The sequence below is a fragment of the Anguilla rostrata genome, chromosome 1, assembly GCF_018555375.3.
Source record: "Anguilla rostrata isolate EN2019 chromosome 1, ASM1855537v3, whole genome shotgun sequence".
NCBI lineage: Eukaryota > Metazoa > Chordata > Actinopteri > Anguilliformes > Anguillidae > Anguilla > Anguilla rostrata.
The window spans coordinates 73,535,604-73,554,399 of NC_057933.1; the positions used below are offsets into that span (position 1 = coordinate 73,535,604).

Genomic DNA, 18,796 nt, shown 5'->3' on the forward strand with positions numbered 1-18,796 from the left:
CCCCCCCCGTTCCTCCCTCCCTCGTTATCTGTCCCACGTGTTAATTGGGAGGGTGCGTGAGCGTCTTGCGGATTCCTCTGGTTCACACAGGGGGAAGGGGATTAATGGCTCACAGCCAGGGGATCATTAATTGGACGCTGATTAATATGGCGCGGCCCTGAACAGCCCCGCCCAGGCGGGTCGCTGCTGCATTGTTAAAGAGGCCTTTTTAACTGATGACACCTCACTGCGTCCTCTCGCCCACATTCTCTTCTCTCCCCCCCCCCCCACCCCCACACCCCATCCGATCCTTTCTCCCTTCTCCTCTTCTCACGGAATCTCAATCCCTTCTCTCTCGCTCCTCTCCGATTCTCCCCCCCGCGACACGTCGCACGTCGCACCGCTTCACCCCTCTTGTACTGCAAATAGAGCCGTTAGGTGGCAGTGGCCATTTAAGTGAAGGCATGTAAGACAACGTATTACCAAAGACTGCACAGAGGAGAAAGGCTACTCAGAGGAGGTCTTCATAGAAAAAAAGTCCCCCACACGCCAGTATCAAAATATGTATGAATAGCATCTCTGATTTCTCACATGCTCTATCTTCAGTCTCACTTCATTAATTAAGGGACTGTGTTACTTCTTCCAATTAGTACCACAGCTCATTAACACAAAGACATTACTCGTCTTTCCCAAGAGCATAACCATCTCGCTTTCCATATCCATCTCTCCATCTTTTCATTTTCTACCCACCCCCCCCTCCCCCCTTCTTCCACACACTCTTCGCAACAATTCAATTCTAATGGGGTTCACTGGCAGCTCAATCCATCGCAGCGCCGAATTGCTTTTCAATTGCATAAGCGCGTCTTCAGGGGCCTTGGAGACAATCAAAACATTCAGCTCAATCACCGCTCTTCTTTGAAAGTGGCGGAAAAAAACATCTCGGGCGCATGCAAAATCAAACAGGCCCATCAAATCCCCCCGTGCACTACAAAAAAGACCCCCGAAAAAACAATCCTGTATCAATACAATACGACCGACCGACACCGTGCTCTCTAAAGGGAACCAACCGCTAGTTCTGATAGCTAGATAAACTGCCGCTATTAAAGTGACACTACAAAAGCACCTTCGACGAAGCTCCCCCCTCCCCAGACTTTCTGCTATGTGGCCATATGGGACATAAAAAACTGGCAGGGGAGGAAATCCATTTTTCTGTGATGTCATACGCGTATCAGTCCTGCAAGAATTCTATTTTTCTGCGATGTCATAGAAGTGTCATTCCAGCCAGAATTCCATTTTTTCTGTGATGTCACAGTTCCAGCTGACTCATCTCCCTCAAACTCTGGCTCTCCTCTGCAGCTGATTCTCCCTACCCACAATGCACCAGGGGATACGGGCGGCGAGCGCGGCTAATCCGCCGCTGACAGGCTTGAGCCAGCGAGTTAACCCGGCCCCGAGCCTCGGCCAGACAGGGAGGTGCAGGCCGGCTCGCGGGGGAATAGCAGGATGGAGGCCGCTGGCTTTGGTGGGAGAAGCTGAGATTGTATTCCCTGAGCCTCACACGTCCCTTGCACATATGGCAGGGATAGGAAATGTGACATTCCCACCCACTCCCTCCCACCCCCCCCCCGCCCGCCCGCCCAAAAGGAGACAAACTCACAGATACATTTGATGCTTTCAGTTTATTGCTGATGGGGCCGAGGCCAACGACCCACTATCTCCAGAAAAAAGGAACACCTGCACCTGCAGCTCCGCGACACTGAGGCGAAGCTGCGCACCGGCATGGATTCACCACCAGGGGGCCGCCCACGCGGAGAGCCGCGCCACTCGAGCAATCAATCACTTTGTCTCCCGCGAACGAGAAACAGGCTTTTAAATACAGGGTCGGCTGGGTTCGCCGAAAGCAGCTTTTCCGGGGTTTTTACAAAACAAAGTGGAAGAAACTGAAGAAGAATCGTCTGGAAACGATACGTTTGTTCGGCGTGTACTAGCATCGCAGAGACGAAGAACGTGTCTGATGAGCGTGTTTGTTTGCGGCGCGTCCTCGGGGGGCCTCGCTGCCGACAGGTAGCCGCGGCGGAGGAAGCGGTGCATTGTGGGGCGCGGCTCACTCACCGTACACCAGCAGGGTGTAGTGGTCGGCGGCCCGGCCGTAGTTGTTGTGCGCCTGGCAGAGGTAGGTCCCGTTGTGGGCCTGGCTGAGCCGGGACACGGTCAGGGTGGGGCCCACCGTCTCCGCCCGCTCCGGGAGGGTGTCGTTCACCCGGGACCACTGCACGATCCGCGGCCTGCCAGGAGGGGAGAGGAGAGGGGGAGGAGGGAGGGAGGGAGGGAGGAGGGAGGGAGGAGAGAGAGGGGGAGAGAGAGAGAGAGAGGGGGAGGAGGAGAGAGGAGAGGGGGAGGAGGGAGGGAGGGAGGAAGAGAGATAGAGAGAGAGAGAGAGGAGGGGGAGGGAGGGAGGGAGGAGAGAGAGAGAGAGGAGGAGAGGGGGGGGAGAGGAGGGAGGGAGGGAGGGAGGGAGGGAGGGAGGGAGGGAGAGGGGAGAGAGAGGAGAGGAGGGGGGAGGAGAGGAGAGAGGGAGGAGGGAGGGAGGGAGGAGAGAGAGAGAGAGAGAGAGAGGGGGGAGGAGAGAGAGAGAGAGGGAGGGAGGGAGGAGGAGAGGGAGGGAGGAGGAGGGAGGAGGGAGGAGGGAGGGAGGGAGGAGAGGAGAGAGAGAGGAGGAGGGAGGGGAGGGGGAGAGAGAGAGGGGGAGGAGGAGGGAGGGAGGAGAGAGGGAGGAGGGAGGGAGGGAGGATAGAGAGAGAGAGAGAGAGGGGGAGGGGAGAGAGAGAGGAGGGAGAGAGAGGGGGAGGGGGGAGGAGAGAGGAGAGGGGGAGGAGGGAGGGAGGAGGATAGAGAGAGAGAGAGAGAGAGGGTGAGGGAGAGAGAGAGGGGGAGGAAGAACAGCAAGACAGAGGGAGGGACAGGGAGAGAGAGAGGGGGAGGAACAGAAAGAGAGAGGGAGAGAGTGAGAGGGAGAGGAAGGAAGAACAGAAGGAGAGAGTGAGAGAGGAGAAAGAGGAACAGAAGGATTGTGTGAGAGAGAGTATGAGAGGGAGAGGAAGGCAGAAAAGAAAGACAGGGAGAGAGTGAGAGAGAGAGAGAAGAACAGAGAGGGACAGTGAAAAAATGATGGAAAGAGGCAGGGAAGAAAGAGGGGGACAGAGGGAGAGAGGGATGAGAGTCAGATAGAAAGGGGAAGGAGAGTAAGGGAGAGAAATAAAGAGAGGGATGAGAAAAGACAGACAGAGAAGGATAAAAAGAGGGAGGGAAAGAAATTAAGGAGAGAGAAAGACAGAGAGAGATGGGGATCAGAGAAGGAGAATAAAAGGGAGAGCAGACAGAGGAGGGAGAAGAACAGACCAAAAAATCAGAGAGACAGCAGGAGAGGAAAAAAGGAAATGGACAGACAACGGGAGACACAGACAGGGGAGGAAGAGAGCAACAGAGCAACCAAAAGAGAGGGAGGGACAGGAAAGACAGAGGGAGGGAGGGAGGGAGGGTAAGGAGAACGGGCAGAAGGGAACAGAGGACGAGATGAGAGGGATTAATACAGGCCCCACGCCGCGGCAGCGGAGACGGCCGGACGCACGGACGGGCTGACAGATGGACCCCGGCAAACGGGCGGCGAGCCGATCCCGGCCCGCTGGCTGCGACGTCCGCTCCTCGCCCGCTCCGGACAAATGACAAATCCGCCGTCGTCTGAGCAGCTAATCCGGCCCGAGGGGAAGCCTTTAATTAAATCCTGCCCATGCGTGGCCCAGCGCCGACCCAAGACAAACAAACCCACCAATAAACACACCCACCGCGCAGAGAAAAAAAACCCCCAAAAAAAACCTGAGTCACTTCGCCGCTGATTAATGTGGGCCGAACGGCGGCCGCGCGCGAGATGGTTGCCGTGGCGAGGCTGGTGCTCGGTGGCGGGTGGGGGGCGGTGGGGCGGGGGGGGGATGGGGGGGGGGGGCGGGTCGGGGAGTGCATCCACAGCGCCCGCAGGACTCGAAAGCACGGAGGAACGCTTAATCAATTCCTCTTTATCGCCGAGACCTGTGGCAGAGCGATCGGCTTTCTGTGATTTGCAAAGAGCCCGTTTGCATTTCCTGCCACGGATCCAGGGGCAGTAAGAGACGCACACAGGTGCTCGCAGGCTGCACACCAATCAGCAGTGGGGATCGTGCGCGAACGCGGCTGTGGTTGCAGATGATTGGCCACTCCAAATTGAGCTGAGAATTGGACATGCTCAGTCCCACGTTGGGTGCCAAATTTATATACATATAAAAGATGCTCACAGACACACACAGAGGTACTGGAAGTTGGAAAGTGAGGTGGGGATTCAGCTGGCACACATTCAAACGTTGACTTATAAATAAAAGCAAGGGTGACTTTTTTATTCAAGGCAGACAATTCCTTTTCCCGTAAATCTGGTCATTGCCGAACCGACTAAACTTCATGAATAAAATAAACATTTTCATTTTTTCTTAAAGTCAAAGTTAAGGATAAATGTTTATTGAATCCAGGCCGTAGTTTAAGCACACAACGATATAGGCACTAGCTCACTGACTTACATACTCACACACAAACACACACACACAAATCACACACTCTAACTGGTGCATAAAAATATGGTCACAAGCCATTGTACTTTCTACAGAAACACAGACAGACATACAGAAACATTAGACACACTCTCAAACACACAAACACAGACGCTCACACACAGGCAAACACACGCACACACACACACACATACACATACACACACACACACGCGCGTGCACACACACACACTCTCTCTTACACACACACACGCACACACACACAGATAAAGTTATTGAATCACAGGCCGAGTTTAAGCACACAACGAAAGGCACAGCTCACTGACTTACATACCACACACAAACACACACACACAAACACACACTCAACTGGGCATAAAAATCATGTCACAAGCCATTGTACTTTCACAAACACACACGACAGACATACAGACAACATTAGACACACTCCAAACACACAAACACAGACCCACACACAGGACAAACATCACACGCACACACACACACACCACACACACACTCTCTCTCACACACACACACCAACACACACACACACACACACACACACTCTCTCTCTCACACACACACGCACCACACACACCACACACACACACACATGCGTCACACACACACACACCCACACACACACACCACACACACTCACACCACACACACACAAACACACACACACACAACACACACACAACACACCACCACACACACACACATTCTCACAAACACACCACACACACACACACACTCTCTCTCACACACACACACAAACACACCACACACACACACACACACACCACACACACACCCTCACACACACACCAGCACACACACACACACACTCTCTCTCACACACACACACACACACAACACACACACACACACCACACACACCACACCACACCACATCATCACCACACACACACACACACACACACACAACACACACACGCACACACACACTGCTGCCACACACAACACACACACACAACACCTCTCACACACAACCACACTCACATGCGCACACACACCCACACGCACACGCACACACACACACACACACGCGTGCACACACACACACACACACTCTCTCTCACACACACACACAAACACACACACACGCACACACACGCACACACACACACGCGCACACACACACACACACACTCACAGAGGGTTTCCGGTGACAGAGCAGAAGAGGCTGAGGGAGTCCCCCTCCCTGAGTATTCCCGGGGGTGGGATGATCTTCACTGTGGGGGCAACTGCAAGGAGAGCGAGAGAGAGAAAGACAGAGAAAGACAGAGCTCAAAATATGAACCCAGTACAGCTCCGCTGGGGTATAATTACAGTACAGTCCTGCTGCGTTAGCAGCTCTATTGATACCCTATAGAAGCTTAATCTTTAGCACAACACAACAGTGGCGCTACCTCACGCGGCTAGTGGCAGCAGCAGCCGTACCGCACAAAAGAAGCACGTAATGAAATTTTCGCGTGGAGACCGCAGTTGCGGCCGGGGGGGCGCTGGCGAACTGTTCATAGCGTAATTCTATAAGTGTGTGCGTGCGTGTAGGACGGGCCGCTCACAGTGCACGTCCAGCCGGTAGTGCCGGACCTTCCGCTGCGTCCCCAGGGCGGGGTGGGAGGCCTCGCAGCTGACTTGCGCGCCGTTGTCCCGCATCGTCACCGGGATGGTGATGGTGTTGGAAACGCTGTACGTCTTCCCGTAGTCCTGCTGCGTCACCACCCCTGAGAGAGAGAGAGAGAGAGAGAGATGGGAGGGAGTGGGAGGGGGGGGATAGAGAGAGAAAAAGAGAGAGAAGAGAGGAATGTGAGTGTGAAAAAGACTTATTTCATAGCGAGACTTTATCACTAACTCTTTTGGACATGACTCCATGCTGAGTTTTCTTCTTTTTTTTTTTTAAAGCAGCCAAACTAAGGGCGGAGATAAGGAAAGGAGATGGAAGATGGAGGAGGGAGATGTAGCATCTTAATTAAAGCGGGCCCCCTATCAGTCAGGGCCTGCGCCTAACCTTTAATGTCACACCATATTTAATTCATGCGGCCCCCAGATGCGTTTCCGGGCAGGAGCCGCCCTTCTGCAGGCTCGTCACGTCACCGGAGCCTTCCTTTGAGCTGAGGCGCATTAGCATGGAGGGGAGAGATGGAGGGAGAGGGACGGGTGGGGCGGGGCGGGGCGGGGCGGGGCGGAGCGGGTGCGGACGGGCGGACGCGTCGGGCGGGGCACCTTGGATCTCGCGTCGGTCGCGCATCCACCGCAGCGTGGCGGGGGGCTTACTGCGCGGGGACAGGCAGACCAGCTCCACCTCGCCCCCCTCCACCGCCTCCGTCTTCACCTCCACGGTGGGCACCTCGGGGGGCACGCTGACGGTCAGCGTGGCCACCTGGTGGTGCGTGTCGTCCGTGTAGAGCTGGCAGAAGTAGCCGCCCTCGTCCCACACGCTGACGTTGCTCAGGGTGATGCGCACCAGCCGCTGAGTGAAGAGGACCATCTGGAAGCGGTCGTCTTTCAGCGCTGAGAGAGGGAGAGACGGAGAGACGGAGAGAGAGAGAGAGGGAGGAAGAGAGGGAGAGACCAAGGAGAGAGAGGAGGAGGAGGAGGGAGGGAGGGAGGGAGTGAGAAAGGGAACAGGAAAGAAGGTGGGATGAAAAGAGAAAGGAATGGAAGGTGGGACAGCGTGAAGGAGGCAGGGAGATAGACAGGGAGGCGGTAACAGAGGGGAAATGGACAAGGGAAGGAGTGAGAGAGGGACAGAGAAAGAGAGGGAAGGAGGGTGAGAGTGGAGAGATGGAGAGAGAGGGCGAAGAGAGAGGGGACAGAGAGAGGTAGAGAGATGGGGAAAAAGAAGAAGGGAAGACAGAACAAATGGAAAGATCAATAAGGGAGAAAATTGGGAGAGAGCGTGAAGGACGTTTGAAGTGGAGGAAAAAGAAGAGGTGGCGGCGGGGGGGGGGGATGAGAGAGGGGGACGAACATTGCGAGAGAAAAGAGGTGATTGGGAGGAAGAGCCAGAATGGAGGGAAATGGAAAGAGTGAGGCAATGAAAAGAGAGGGAAGCAAGGGGGTACAGAAAAAGGCAGAGAAAGAAAAGGAAAGGAAAGGTTTAGGAGGAAAAGGGAGAGAGAGAGAGAGAGAGACAGAGGGAGAGAGGCACAATGGATGTTGGGTTAATTCCAGCATTTTGGCCAGATAAACGATCACACTCCAGAGCTCCAGTACTGCACTGAGAGAGGGAAAGAGGAGGGGAGAAGAATGGAACGGGGGAGCAGAAAATGACTCTCCTTCTGTTGCGAGAGAAGAACAAAAACGTCGATGGCCAGAAAAATAACAATAACCAATAATGATGATAACTGTCATTTTCTGACAGAAGCTCGATGGGCATTGTCTGAAAATATGCCCAAACTCACTTTCGACTGACTGCTTGCGAGGACTCTCTGTTCACTCACCCTGATTCGGTGATATAGAATCACCGTACCCTTCTACAAATCCCCTCATCACAATTCATTATGTCGAAGATGTAACAGATTGTGTGTGAGCGTGTGTGTTACGTGTGTGTGTGTTTGTGGGCCTGCCATACAACCAGTGTGGTGCTTGAAATGTGAGAAAATGTTCCTGACAAAAAATGCTTTCTGCCAAAATTTTGAAATGACTTTCTTTTTCTTTTTTCTTTGGGAAGGAGCGGTTAAATGGCACAGCTTGAGCCACTGCTGCATCTTCACCGAACGCCGGGCTTCATTTGAATGGAACTGATAGTTAGCCGCGCTGACGCGGGGGGCTCAGGACGAGTCCGCGTGCACGTTCAGCAGTCCAATTAAACACCTCTGCAAAGAGCGCTAAATTGTTACCAAGCAGTTTAGCTGGCCCCGATACCCCCACTGAGTTCCAGGGCTATTCGTTTTACACCCAAAATGTAGGCATTACCAGCTAAGACACGCTGCTTCACACGACCGCGATCGGCTACGCTCGGTTCTCAAAAACCGCGCGCGAGACTGAAGCGGAGGGACGCCACCTCGGGGGCTCTCTGATGCGAACCCCCGCAGAGCCCAGCTGGAGCGCTACGCCCGAGCGCTTCCCCGGGCATCGGGCGCCTCGCTTTACCAGCGACGACGGGAGAGCGAGGCTTCGCTACGGAGCTGTCGGAGCGCGTCATCGGCGAGGCCCGAGGCCTTTTTGATTGGCCAACGCGAGCGGCTGAGTGACAGGACACCACCGTGGCCCCGCCCCATTACGGGGGGCCACTGCGGGGCATAAATCTCCCGCCGGAGCGTTCTGCGGGCCCCGGAGGGTGGGACCACTTCAGCCGAGCTCATAAATACCCAGAGACTGAGTGGCATCTCTGCAGCGGTCGCCTCTCGAACGCGCCGCTTTTTTTTCAGGTATTGAATCACGTTCCAACACTTTGTCTGGGCACTAAAGTTGTCCTGCCAGAGGACTTGAGGCTCTGTTTGGGGGGGGGGGGGGGTCCATCACAAGAGGTGGTGGGGGAGGAGGGGGGGGGGGTTCATCACAAGAGGTGGGGGGGTAGGGTTTCCTATGCCTGGGACTCGATGCGCTCCCACAGCCCCCCCCTCCCCAAACTGACCTCGGGTGCCGTTGAAGAAGAGCGTCTGCCTGCGGGGGTTCTGGATGACCACGATGGAGCCGTCGTAGTTCTGCAGCCGGCAGGAGATCTGCGCCGTGCCCCCCTCCAGCACCGTCACGTTCTCCGCCTGCACCGCCTGACTTCGAACTGTAGGGTGGAGAGAGAGAGAGAGAGAGAGAGAGAGAGAGAGAGATGGGGGATTATTCGTCATTTGTACGCAAGTTCTGTCCTCTTGAAAACCACTGGCGTGGGTTCGTTCCACACCGGCAGGGCAAAAGTATGTTCAAACGTGACGCGCTAGTGTTAGCATTAGCCTCATGGCTCCCGACGCCACAGCTGAGGAGAGATAAGCTCAGCTCTAATGTCCAGGGCCACACACACTGATGAGGTGAGGACATGGATTTAAAAACAGGACACTCTCTCATGACAGTGTCCATCGTCCAAACGGAGACATGCTGAGGTACTGTGGGCAGAGTAACAGCTGAGGTACCAAACAATACAGTGAGATCGCTAAATATTCAGCACAGCACAAGAGCGAGTGGAAAAGGCCTGCATGTGTGTGTGCGTGTGAGAAAGAGAGAGAGAGAAAAAATGAATGAGTGAGGGTGAGTGAGTGAAGAGCTGCTATATAAACTGCCTGGGCAGAAGAAATATATTTCTGTTGGATTAAGACAGAAGGGCAGAACAGAGATTTTAAGGCCAGTGGTTTCTTTATCACAGACACTGAGCTGGCCTCTAATCTAACTTCATCTAAATTTAATTTCAGCCCATTTTTATCTCTCCTGATACCTGACGGATTGCGCTTCAGAGTCCAGCTAAGAGATGGAAGAGGGTTAATAAAACATTGACAGAATCGGTATAGAGCCAAAGGGAAGGAAGAGGGGCTGGGGTGTTAGGGGAGTGGGAGGAGGTTACAGCGACAAAGAAGGAGCATACGCTGAAATTCCAGACAATTATGATCATAAGTGTGGGAATTATTAATCCTATTCTCATCATCAATATTGTGATTCATATCTGCAATGCCATCCCCACACTAATTATTATCGTAATGACTGTTATTAGTCACGAAACGGAGCCCACAGTTTTATGAGCCTTTGTTTTAAGGACACCGATCGTAATAGCCTGCCTATATCAAAAGAAGACAAGCTAGCCTACTGGCTAGTCATTTTTGATGCATCGGAGCCAGTGGTAATTATTCAAGCAGAGACAGTTCCAGTCGGAGTGGCTGAATGGATTCAATTGCGAGGTGAAAATAGGGCTAATTGAGCAGCCATTTAATCCACTTCAGAGTTCGCCAGCTGCGGGCTCTTGATGTAAATTGGCCCGACGAGGGCCAGAACAACACAAACAAAGCAAGGGTGGGCGGGGCGACGGGAATCAAACGCGAGAGCCAGCCAATGGAGTTTTGAGACGGGCAGGAAGTGAACAGTGCCGAAGTGTTCAATGACACCGCAGCTGGAAGAATCTGGAGTGACGCAGGGCCAGCACCACAATAGGAGTATGAATGCCATCCCTGCTTCACCGTGTTCAATGGCATCATTCAGAACAGTGATGGGGAATCAGCCAGCTGTATCCACAGCCCAGCTGCAGTATTAATATGCTGAGGCTTGTAATAGCGTTCGCAGCGGTCGAAGTAGCACCTAGCAGTCCTGGGCCGAGTCGCGAATATCAATAATGGTGATAGAAAAACAGACCAGCTGCATAAATATTAATCCTGACCCATTAAAATCAACCTACGATAATACACTCAACAAGCTCCAAATTATATTATGAGCCAGGACGATCGGATCGATACTTACCCACAGTAGGCCAACTTACGCTACGAAAAATAGATAAAACAAGAAAAAGAAATTGCGACCTAATGATGCAGTAACCACGATGCCCATGCGGTGGCATTGTGGCGCTGCTGTGTGATACTAGCTGGTAATCAATCGAGGTTGAAAACGGGTCTTTATTTACGGGGCCAAGCGTTACATGGACCGGCAATAACTTCAAATTCAAGAAAATAAATAAATAAACAAACAAACGTATACACAAATAAATATACAATGCTTTATCTTCGAAGTCTAATGGTCCAAGGGAAGCGGTGAGTTATGGTGAAGAGAGATGGCGTGAATTAGATGGTTTGGGCAGCGGCCAGGTGAACCACGATTCACCGCGATAAATTGCGAAGACTGCCTCACCGCTCAGAATTAGCGACCTGCAATATGTCTAGAAGCGGAAGGCTCCGCGGCATCCGCAAACGGGGATTTAGCAGAACGCAGGGAAATAGTTCCCGTGCAACACTCAACCGAGAACACGCGCCCAAATAAATGGTGCGATGCACAAACAACCACGCTGTCCTATAACGACAGCGCATTTTCACCTTTCCTTCTTTGTGTTCTCATTCGATATATATTTCTCACCCCCATCCGACTTGTTTCCATCCTCACCTTGTCCTTACCCGTATTCCCTATCCAATTTACCCGTCTAACTCTGCCTCTAGCCTTTTTCTCTTTGAACTTCATACTCTTTTTTTCTCTATCAACTTTTGAAAGTCCCTCTTGCCCCCCACCTTCCCCTCTGTACATGTTAGTCCGTGCATTAGCTTCAGGGTAAAGACATTTGTGTTTGTGTAAACGAACAGATCGTCTGAAAACGCTGACAGGTTGAAATCTTATTTCTTCTCTTCCCTTTCTCAGGTTGAAAATTTAAATTCTGTCTCTCCAAGGAATCTTGTACGCTGCCAATCAAGTCCTGTAAAAAATGCTAACTATAAATAAAACATAATCCCCTACAAATCTAGCTCCATCTCCTTTCCTCATTACCTCATTCTGTCGCTCTTCCCTTCCCTCTTTTCTTCTCAATCTCAAGCTCCCTTATTCTATCCCTCTCTCCTACTACCCCTGCGCTCACCATCTCTCTCTCTCTTTCTTCTCTCTGTCATAGCCCGATCTTTGTTGCATTTCTCTAACAGTCTCTGAATTCTTTCTCCCCTCTGCTTTTTCTCCTCTAATCTCATCCTTTCCCTCCTTCACACCTACGCTCGCTCTCTCTCCCCCACCTGCTCTCTCTCTCTATCTCTCTCTCCCTCAGTAATCCTCTTTTTTCTGCACTCCCTCATTTTCAGACTCTCTCCCCCCTCAGTCTCCCTCATGCTGTTTTTTCTCCCAACTCTCCCTCTCTTTCCTCCGTCCCTGCATGTCCTCTGGAATCCTCACTAGCCACCCCCCCCACACCCCCTGCCCTTTCATCTCCTCTCTGTTCCTCTTCCTTATTCCAGCTCATACTGTATTCCTCCTCTCTCCCCTCTTTCCTGTTTGATTCCCTCTCTCAGTAAATGTGATTTGTTCTGCAGCTCAAGTCAGTGGTATAATCACCCTGTTCTTATCCTAGAGAGAGAGAGGGAGAGAGAGAGAAGCAGAAATGTGGCAGGAGAGAAAAGGGAAGGAGAAAATCTCTCTGTCCTCTCACTCTCTCTCTCTGCCTCTTCCCCCACTCTCTGTACCCAGTCTGCACAGACACAATCTGCTTTTATTTCCATCCACTTTCTCTCCTTTTCTCAGCGCTCATTCCAACTCTCCTTCACACAGCTTCAACACCCCCCCCCCCTTTTCCCTCCGCTATTCTCCTCTTTCCTGTCCTTCTCATCTTCCTCCTCCTCTCCCAGCCTCTGGACACTGACCTCTGACCCCTCTCTGTTTTAATTCTTCCTTTGCCCTTCACAGTCTCTCCTTCACGCTGACCCTCCGCCACATTTCAATGCCTCCTCCACCCGTAAGCACTGCAGTTTGAGATAAATCTTATCTTAAAAAGAAATAGCACTCATCATATCATATCACGCTGTTGCTTACTACTACGCCTTGCCGTAATTTGCAGTTCCTATAATTGTACATAAACGCTCACGCTTCTGCCACTAAATACAACTCCCCCCCCCCCTTCCCCCCTCCGTCTCTCCATTTCCAATAGTGCTAATCCAGCTTTTCCAGCCAAAGCCATTTGTTCGGTGAGCTGTCCGGGCCCCCGGGGCCCTAACACCACCATCCACACAACACACACAACAAACAACGGCAGCTTAGGCAATATTTACAGCGCAATTACACGTCGATTCTCCCGCAGAGATAAACGCACGGGCCAGACCAACACGGCGGACCTCTGCGGTCATCACCTGTGTCATCCCACCCCCCTGGATTTAAAATTCAAATTGAGGAGGACTCATTGGCATGAAACGCATGTCTCCGTATGATGGCGGAATACACGAGGCGTCTCCCTTTTTTCTCTCCGCTCTCCTGCCAAACCCCAAGAAAATGTCGTTCTCAATTAAATTAAATGAAAATGTGATTGGTATGCACAAAAAAAATGAATGTGCTTGGGAAACCAAGGTAACGCATTACCTGTACTTTGCCTGTAAAGTTCTTAGTCACAGTAAACGAACACTAATGATTCAGACACGCAAACAGCGCTTACAACGCCATCACTGTTAACAAGAAGCGCACATAAAAGGATCTGTTTTTCACCCATCGCTCCATCCCTCCACCCTCCTTTCTCCCCCCGTTGTGAGGAGTGTCAGTTATTCTCTCCGTCCCTCCGGCCGTAACAGGAAGTGCCATCTTTCCCTCCGTACCTCCTCACTCTTCTGACTGCGCTTCTCCCTCCCTCCCTCTCTTTTGCCCCCAGCTCTTGTTTTTCTTTTCTCTCTCTCCATCCTCTTCCTCCTCTCCTCTTTCTCTCTCGCCTCTCATCGCTCTTTGATCCCTTTCCGTTCGATCTATAATCAGCACTTATTCGCAAAAAAAATGGTTTCTCATTTATTCATCTGCCCTTTGTATCACCCACTTTTCCCTCTACCCATCTCTCGTTCCTCCTTCGCTCAGCATCCCTCTATTCTCATGACGTTCGTTCTCTTTTTTAATACCACTTACGCCAGCTGATCCTCCTCTCTCTCTTCATTTCCACATTCTCATCTAAAGCTCTGTCCTTCTCTCTCTCTCTCTCTCAAACTCCCTTTTCCTCCCTCTCTTTTCTCTGGCCTTTCAAACTCCATTCTCCCACTCCAACACTCCCTCCCTTTCTCTGTTCCTCACATTGCTAATACTGCGGTCTTCAGTCTGTGCTCCCTTGTTCCCCTCTTTCACCCCCTTCTTTTCTCCACTTCTCTTTTTCTTTGCAATGCCCCCTTTCCATCCTCCCATTTCTGCAGACACTCTCTGTCAATCACACCCTCTCGTTCAGTCTTCCTTCTTCCATTTTTTACATTCTCTCCATCTCTCCTTCTCCCTGTATTTGTCCTCTCCATCCCCCGACCCCTCCCTCCACCCACAACAACCAGCATTCTCCGTCCACACCTCTATCTCGCTCCATCTCTCTCTCTCCCCCCCTTTGACATTTCCTCCACCCGATCCCCCGCTTTTACATTCTCTCCATCCCTATTTCTTTCCTCCATTCCTCCTCCTCCTCCTCTCCACCCTCCCACCCCCGCTCTCGCATTGCCGCCGTCACTCTATCTCAGTCAATCTCACTTCCCCTCTCTTTGGTGTTCTCTCCATCCCCCCGCTGGTGGGGAGGTGGCAGATTGATGATGGAGGAGTGGAGGGGTGGGGGGGGGGTGTACTTACGGCAGAGGGAGAGCAGGATCAGGACACACAAAGCGATGGAGAGAGGAGGGGAGAGTAGGAGAGATCGCAGGCCGGGCCTCATTGTGTATTGAGCTGGCGGGTCTGAATGGCGCCTCTGTGCCGAGCTGGACCGCGGTTTCGCCGCGCCGGGGAGCACGCCGCCGTCTTTAACCGCGCTACGCCGACTGGCCCGGCTTAATGGCGCCTTTGTGGCACGCCTGGAGGAGACGGGTGTTAGTCGGAAGCGCCGTGCGGCGTCCCGAGCCGGGGGGCTAGCGGCGACAGGGGAGCGCTCTGTGGGCGCCGACGCCGCAGCTGTGACGCGTCCCCGCGCTGCGCCGTGTCTCGCCGAGCCGCGCCGGGCTGCACCGGGCCGCCCGAAAATCGCCCTCGGCCGCGCCTCAGTCAGAAACCCCCCTCCTCCGCCTGCCTGCCCCCTCGGCAGAAAGAAAGCGTCTGAGCGGCGGCTAACGTGCGGTCCGCGACGCCGCTGCTCCGCAGATTATCCGGTGACAACCCGTAATACGGCGCGACAGAAGAGACTGCCGAAGGAAAGGCGAGCCGAATCGCGCGGGCGCGAGCTACGCGCTAATCGAACGCGCCGGGCGGCGCGGCGGCGCCAAGGCGGGGCCGGCGGGGCGCGGTATCGGACCGCGGCGTAACCGCCGTGCTCTCGCCCTCTGCTGGGTCGCGGCTCGATGCGACGCGGGTTTCGCCTCAGGACGGAGGGACCCGGCCGAACGTGGCTTCGCGCTACAAACCGAACCTCTTCCCGAGAGCTTAGACCTCTTCTTTCACCCCACCACGCACTCTATCCCCCTCTCTCTCTCTCTCTCTGTAAGTCTCTCGCTCTCCCTCTTCTTCGGCGCGTCTCCTCGTCTTCCTCGCTCCCACGTCAGGACGTGGCGGTGAAAAGCCGTCGCGTAATCCGCCTGGGTCGTCTTCCTCGCTTGGGTTTTGTCGCTTTTTCCGTAAAAAAAGAATCCCAGACCCCGGCCCCTCTCTCTCTCTCTCGCTCTCGCTCCCGTGCAGAAGCGGTCTGTCCCTCGGTCACCTCTCTTTATATATTCCGCGTCCGCGTCCCGCGCTCGCCCTCGGCTCGTCGTGTTTGTGTAGGGAGTGTGTGTGTGTGTGTGTGTGTGTGCGCGCGTGTGTGCGTGCGGATGCATATTTAACATATTTGTTATCTTTGTGCGGGCTGGGGTGCGGAAGCGACAATGGCCGGCATTCACGGGCCCTAAACAGGCGCACTCTATGAGCGCGCGTATCTATTCACCCAGGGTATATAGTTGTATCTGTTCGACCGCTGCTTTTGTGCAATGTCCCTTCTTCCCCTCACAATCGGTCAGTTGACCCCCCCCTGTCATGGGCAGACAGAGAGCTCACTGAGCCACTGGTGTTCTTTTTTTTAAAAATGTAACAGGAAGTTTTGTGTTAAGACCATTCAGTGATTTGCACTGCATGGTGCAGTGTGTGTGTGTGTGTGCGTGTGTGTGATTGAGTGTGCACGCGTGCTTGGGTGTGCATAAGTGCACATGTTTATATGCAGGTTTGTGTGTGTCTGTGTGTGACTGTGTGTGCATGCATGCTTGGATGTGTGCCAGTGTACATATCTACATGTGCGTGTATGCGTGTGTGCACAGAAGTGTGCATCTCTGCTGGTGCATGTCTACATATGTGGAAACACACTTGCGTTTGCTCGAGCAGCAGCGTGTGCTTGTGTGCATACGGGCATGCTCCAGTGTGCATGTCTGCAGGTGTGCACGTGTTTGTGTGTCCCCTTCACCCTTAAACCTCACATCGTTCCAGTATTTCCAGGTGCCCATCTAAGTTTGGATTCATTCTGCGTGTGTTATTGGGGGCCATCCCCGTTTTTATGTCTGTTATGTTGCAGTGTGTAAAACCCAGTTGTGTCCCAATCTTTTTCCCTTTCTCCCTCAGTTCACATCCAAATCAAATTTTTAATGGCCTTGGTTGGCAACACAATGGAACAAGTGTTGCCAAGGCACTTAAGGGGCTTAAGTCAGGCCGTGATGGAAATATTAAGCGTCATTACACCCTTACTAGGATCCTGGCTGGTTTTAGTATGCCAGAGAGGTCAACAGAGCATTTAATGCCATGGATTTTAAGACTCCGGGCACTCTTAAAAGGAACGATACCTTTTAGATTATTTTAAGACAATGTGACACATGACTGCAGTGGTGGTCATACGGCATTTCCTCATTACTTCTTTTCAGTGTCCACTTCTGTTTTCTATGTCCAGTCGAAAAAAAAAACTTCCCTTTTCTCACAACTGCTGTCTCTCTCGCGCTCACTCACTCGCTCACTCGCTCTCTCTCTCTCTGATGAAACGATGGAGACACATTTGGGCTGAGAGTTCAGTGACGCTTTCAGAGTTTCTTTCCTTGTTTTTCGGGCTTCGCTTTTCTGAGTAATACGAAAAAGGTTCCTGCATGTTTAATAAAGGAACTTTAAATGTCAATGCCTCTTCCTCTCTCTCTCTCTCTCTCTCTCTCTCTCTCTCCCCCCCGCCTGTTCCTCCGCCTCGAAAATAGAAACACCGGCCGTTTTATCAGCTTCCTCCTCCCCGCGAAATTCTCAAAAGATGGGAAATGTCACGATCCATCTTGGGCGCTCCGGAGCCGCTCCAGGAGGGGGCTCTGGATGATGTAATGGCGGCTTCTGAGACCCCGCCGCTCTGGAGGGACTCAGAGAGCTGTGACTCAGGGGCCTGCGGGTCACAGGTAATGCGTCAAGCTTCTCCAGCATCAACCCCCCTCCCCGCCACCCCCCCACTCCCTCTCTCTCTCTCTCCCTACCCCAGCCCAGCCTGGATGATTTCCACCCGCAGGGCGGAGGGATCAGGCTCACTCTTTTTAAACCTGACAGGGAGGGGGGCGGGGTCAGCCGTTGCCCCCACCCCCCCCCCCTTATGGCACTGTTGACCTGGGGCCCTCCTCCTCATCCTTCTTTCCTGCCCAGCCAAAAACATCCATTTTACCACAGCAGCAGTCCCCCCCCCCGTAGGCCCTTCCCGCCAGCACCTGTGCTTTACCGCGCGTCGCAGCTGGTTGTCCCGGCGCCCGCGGCGACGCCCGAGGTAATGGGTGGAAATTGCGGCCGCTTGTCCAAGACAGAAGGCCTTTGTGGCGGCGACAATGGCCATGATGACGGCGACGGTGATAATTATGATCATAACGGTTTCTAAATCGCTGTCATTCAGCCTTTACGGAGACACACGGCTCATCCCATTATTACCGAGTCCCTCCCCACTACCCCGACCCCCCACCCCCCCCAGCATATAAAACAAAATAACAAGGAACACCTTTCCTCCTTTGTGCCTGTTTAGTGTCATTTAACAAGATGATTATTCTGCAATATAATAATATAACCTTCCCCTGAGCGCATCTTCTGACTTTCTATCACCGTCTTTCACTTTCTGTTCTTTTTTTTAATCTGACCCCAGAGGAGGTCGCTGCACCTTGCTCTTTCTTTCACTCTCTCTCTCCCTTTCTCTGTCTTTCTTTCTTTCACTCTCTCCGGAGGAAAAAACCACACACTCATCGGTTTCCGAGCCCAGCTCTTGACGAGCGAACTTCGCGAGGAGAATATCAACGAAGCTCGGCGGCCAATTAACACTTAGCTCACATAACGACCTCATACCCGCCGACACGCACGCCATGACGAGTCGGGGGCGGAGAAGGACAGGAAGTAGAGTGGGGGGGGGGGGGGGGGCAGCGGAGGACAGGAAGTGGAGAGAGGTTGATGTTCCATTACCGTGAGAAAGGGAGAAGAGGTTAGCAGCTTGTAAACAGCCACTGACTGAAATGAACGTAGTTTTACCAGAACTGAGACTAGTGACAAAAGGGGCTTAATGAAGCACTCACACAGACAGACACACTCACACACACACACTCACATACATACAAACACTTACAGACACACAAACACACACACACACACACACACACACTCACATACATACAAACACTTACAGACACATAAACACACACACAAAC

The 18,796-nt window shown here is 52.9% G+C and overlaps 1 protein-coding gene across 5 annotated transcripts in view; it reads right to left on the reverse strand.

The window, feature by feature from the left end:
- The window catches only part of cadm4 (cell adhesion molecule 4), a 79,806-nt gene that overhangs the window by 5,715 nt on the left and 55,295 nt on the right, over positions 1 to 18,796 (reverse strand). For 2 of the 5 annotated variants that reach the window (XM_064299662.1, XM_064299631.1), the window contains exons 1-6: positions 10,983 to 11,094; positions 9,184 to 9,330; positions 6,828 to 7,115; positions 6,167 to 6,328; positions 5,755 to 5,845; positions 2,092 to 2,264 (exon numbers count right to left, since the gene is read on the reverse strand). In XM_064299662.1, coding sequence (XP_064155732.1) covers positions 2,092 to 2,264; positions 5,755 to 5,845; positions 6,167 to 6,328; positions 6,828 to 7,115; positions 9,184 to 9,330; positions 10,983 to 11,079 — 958 coding nt within the window. In that variant the 5' untranslated portion in view covers positions 11,080 to 11,094. Of the gene's footprint in view, positions 1 to 2,091; positions 2,265 to 5,754; positions 5,846 to 6,166; positions 6,329 to 6,827; positions 7,116 to 9,183; positions 9,331 to 10,982; positions 11,113 to 14,777; positions 15,035 to 18,796 lie in introns of those variants that run through there. The other 3 variants (XM_064299640.1, XM_064299654.1, XM_064299646.1) reach the window with 3 other exon arrangements.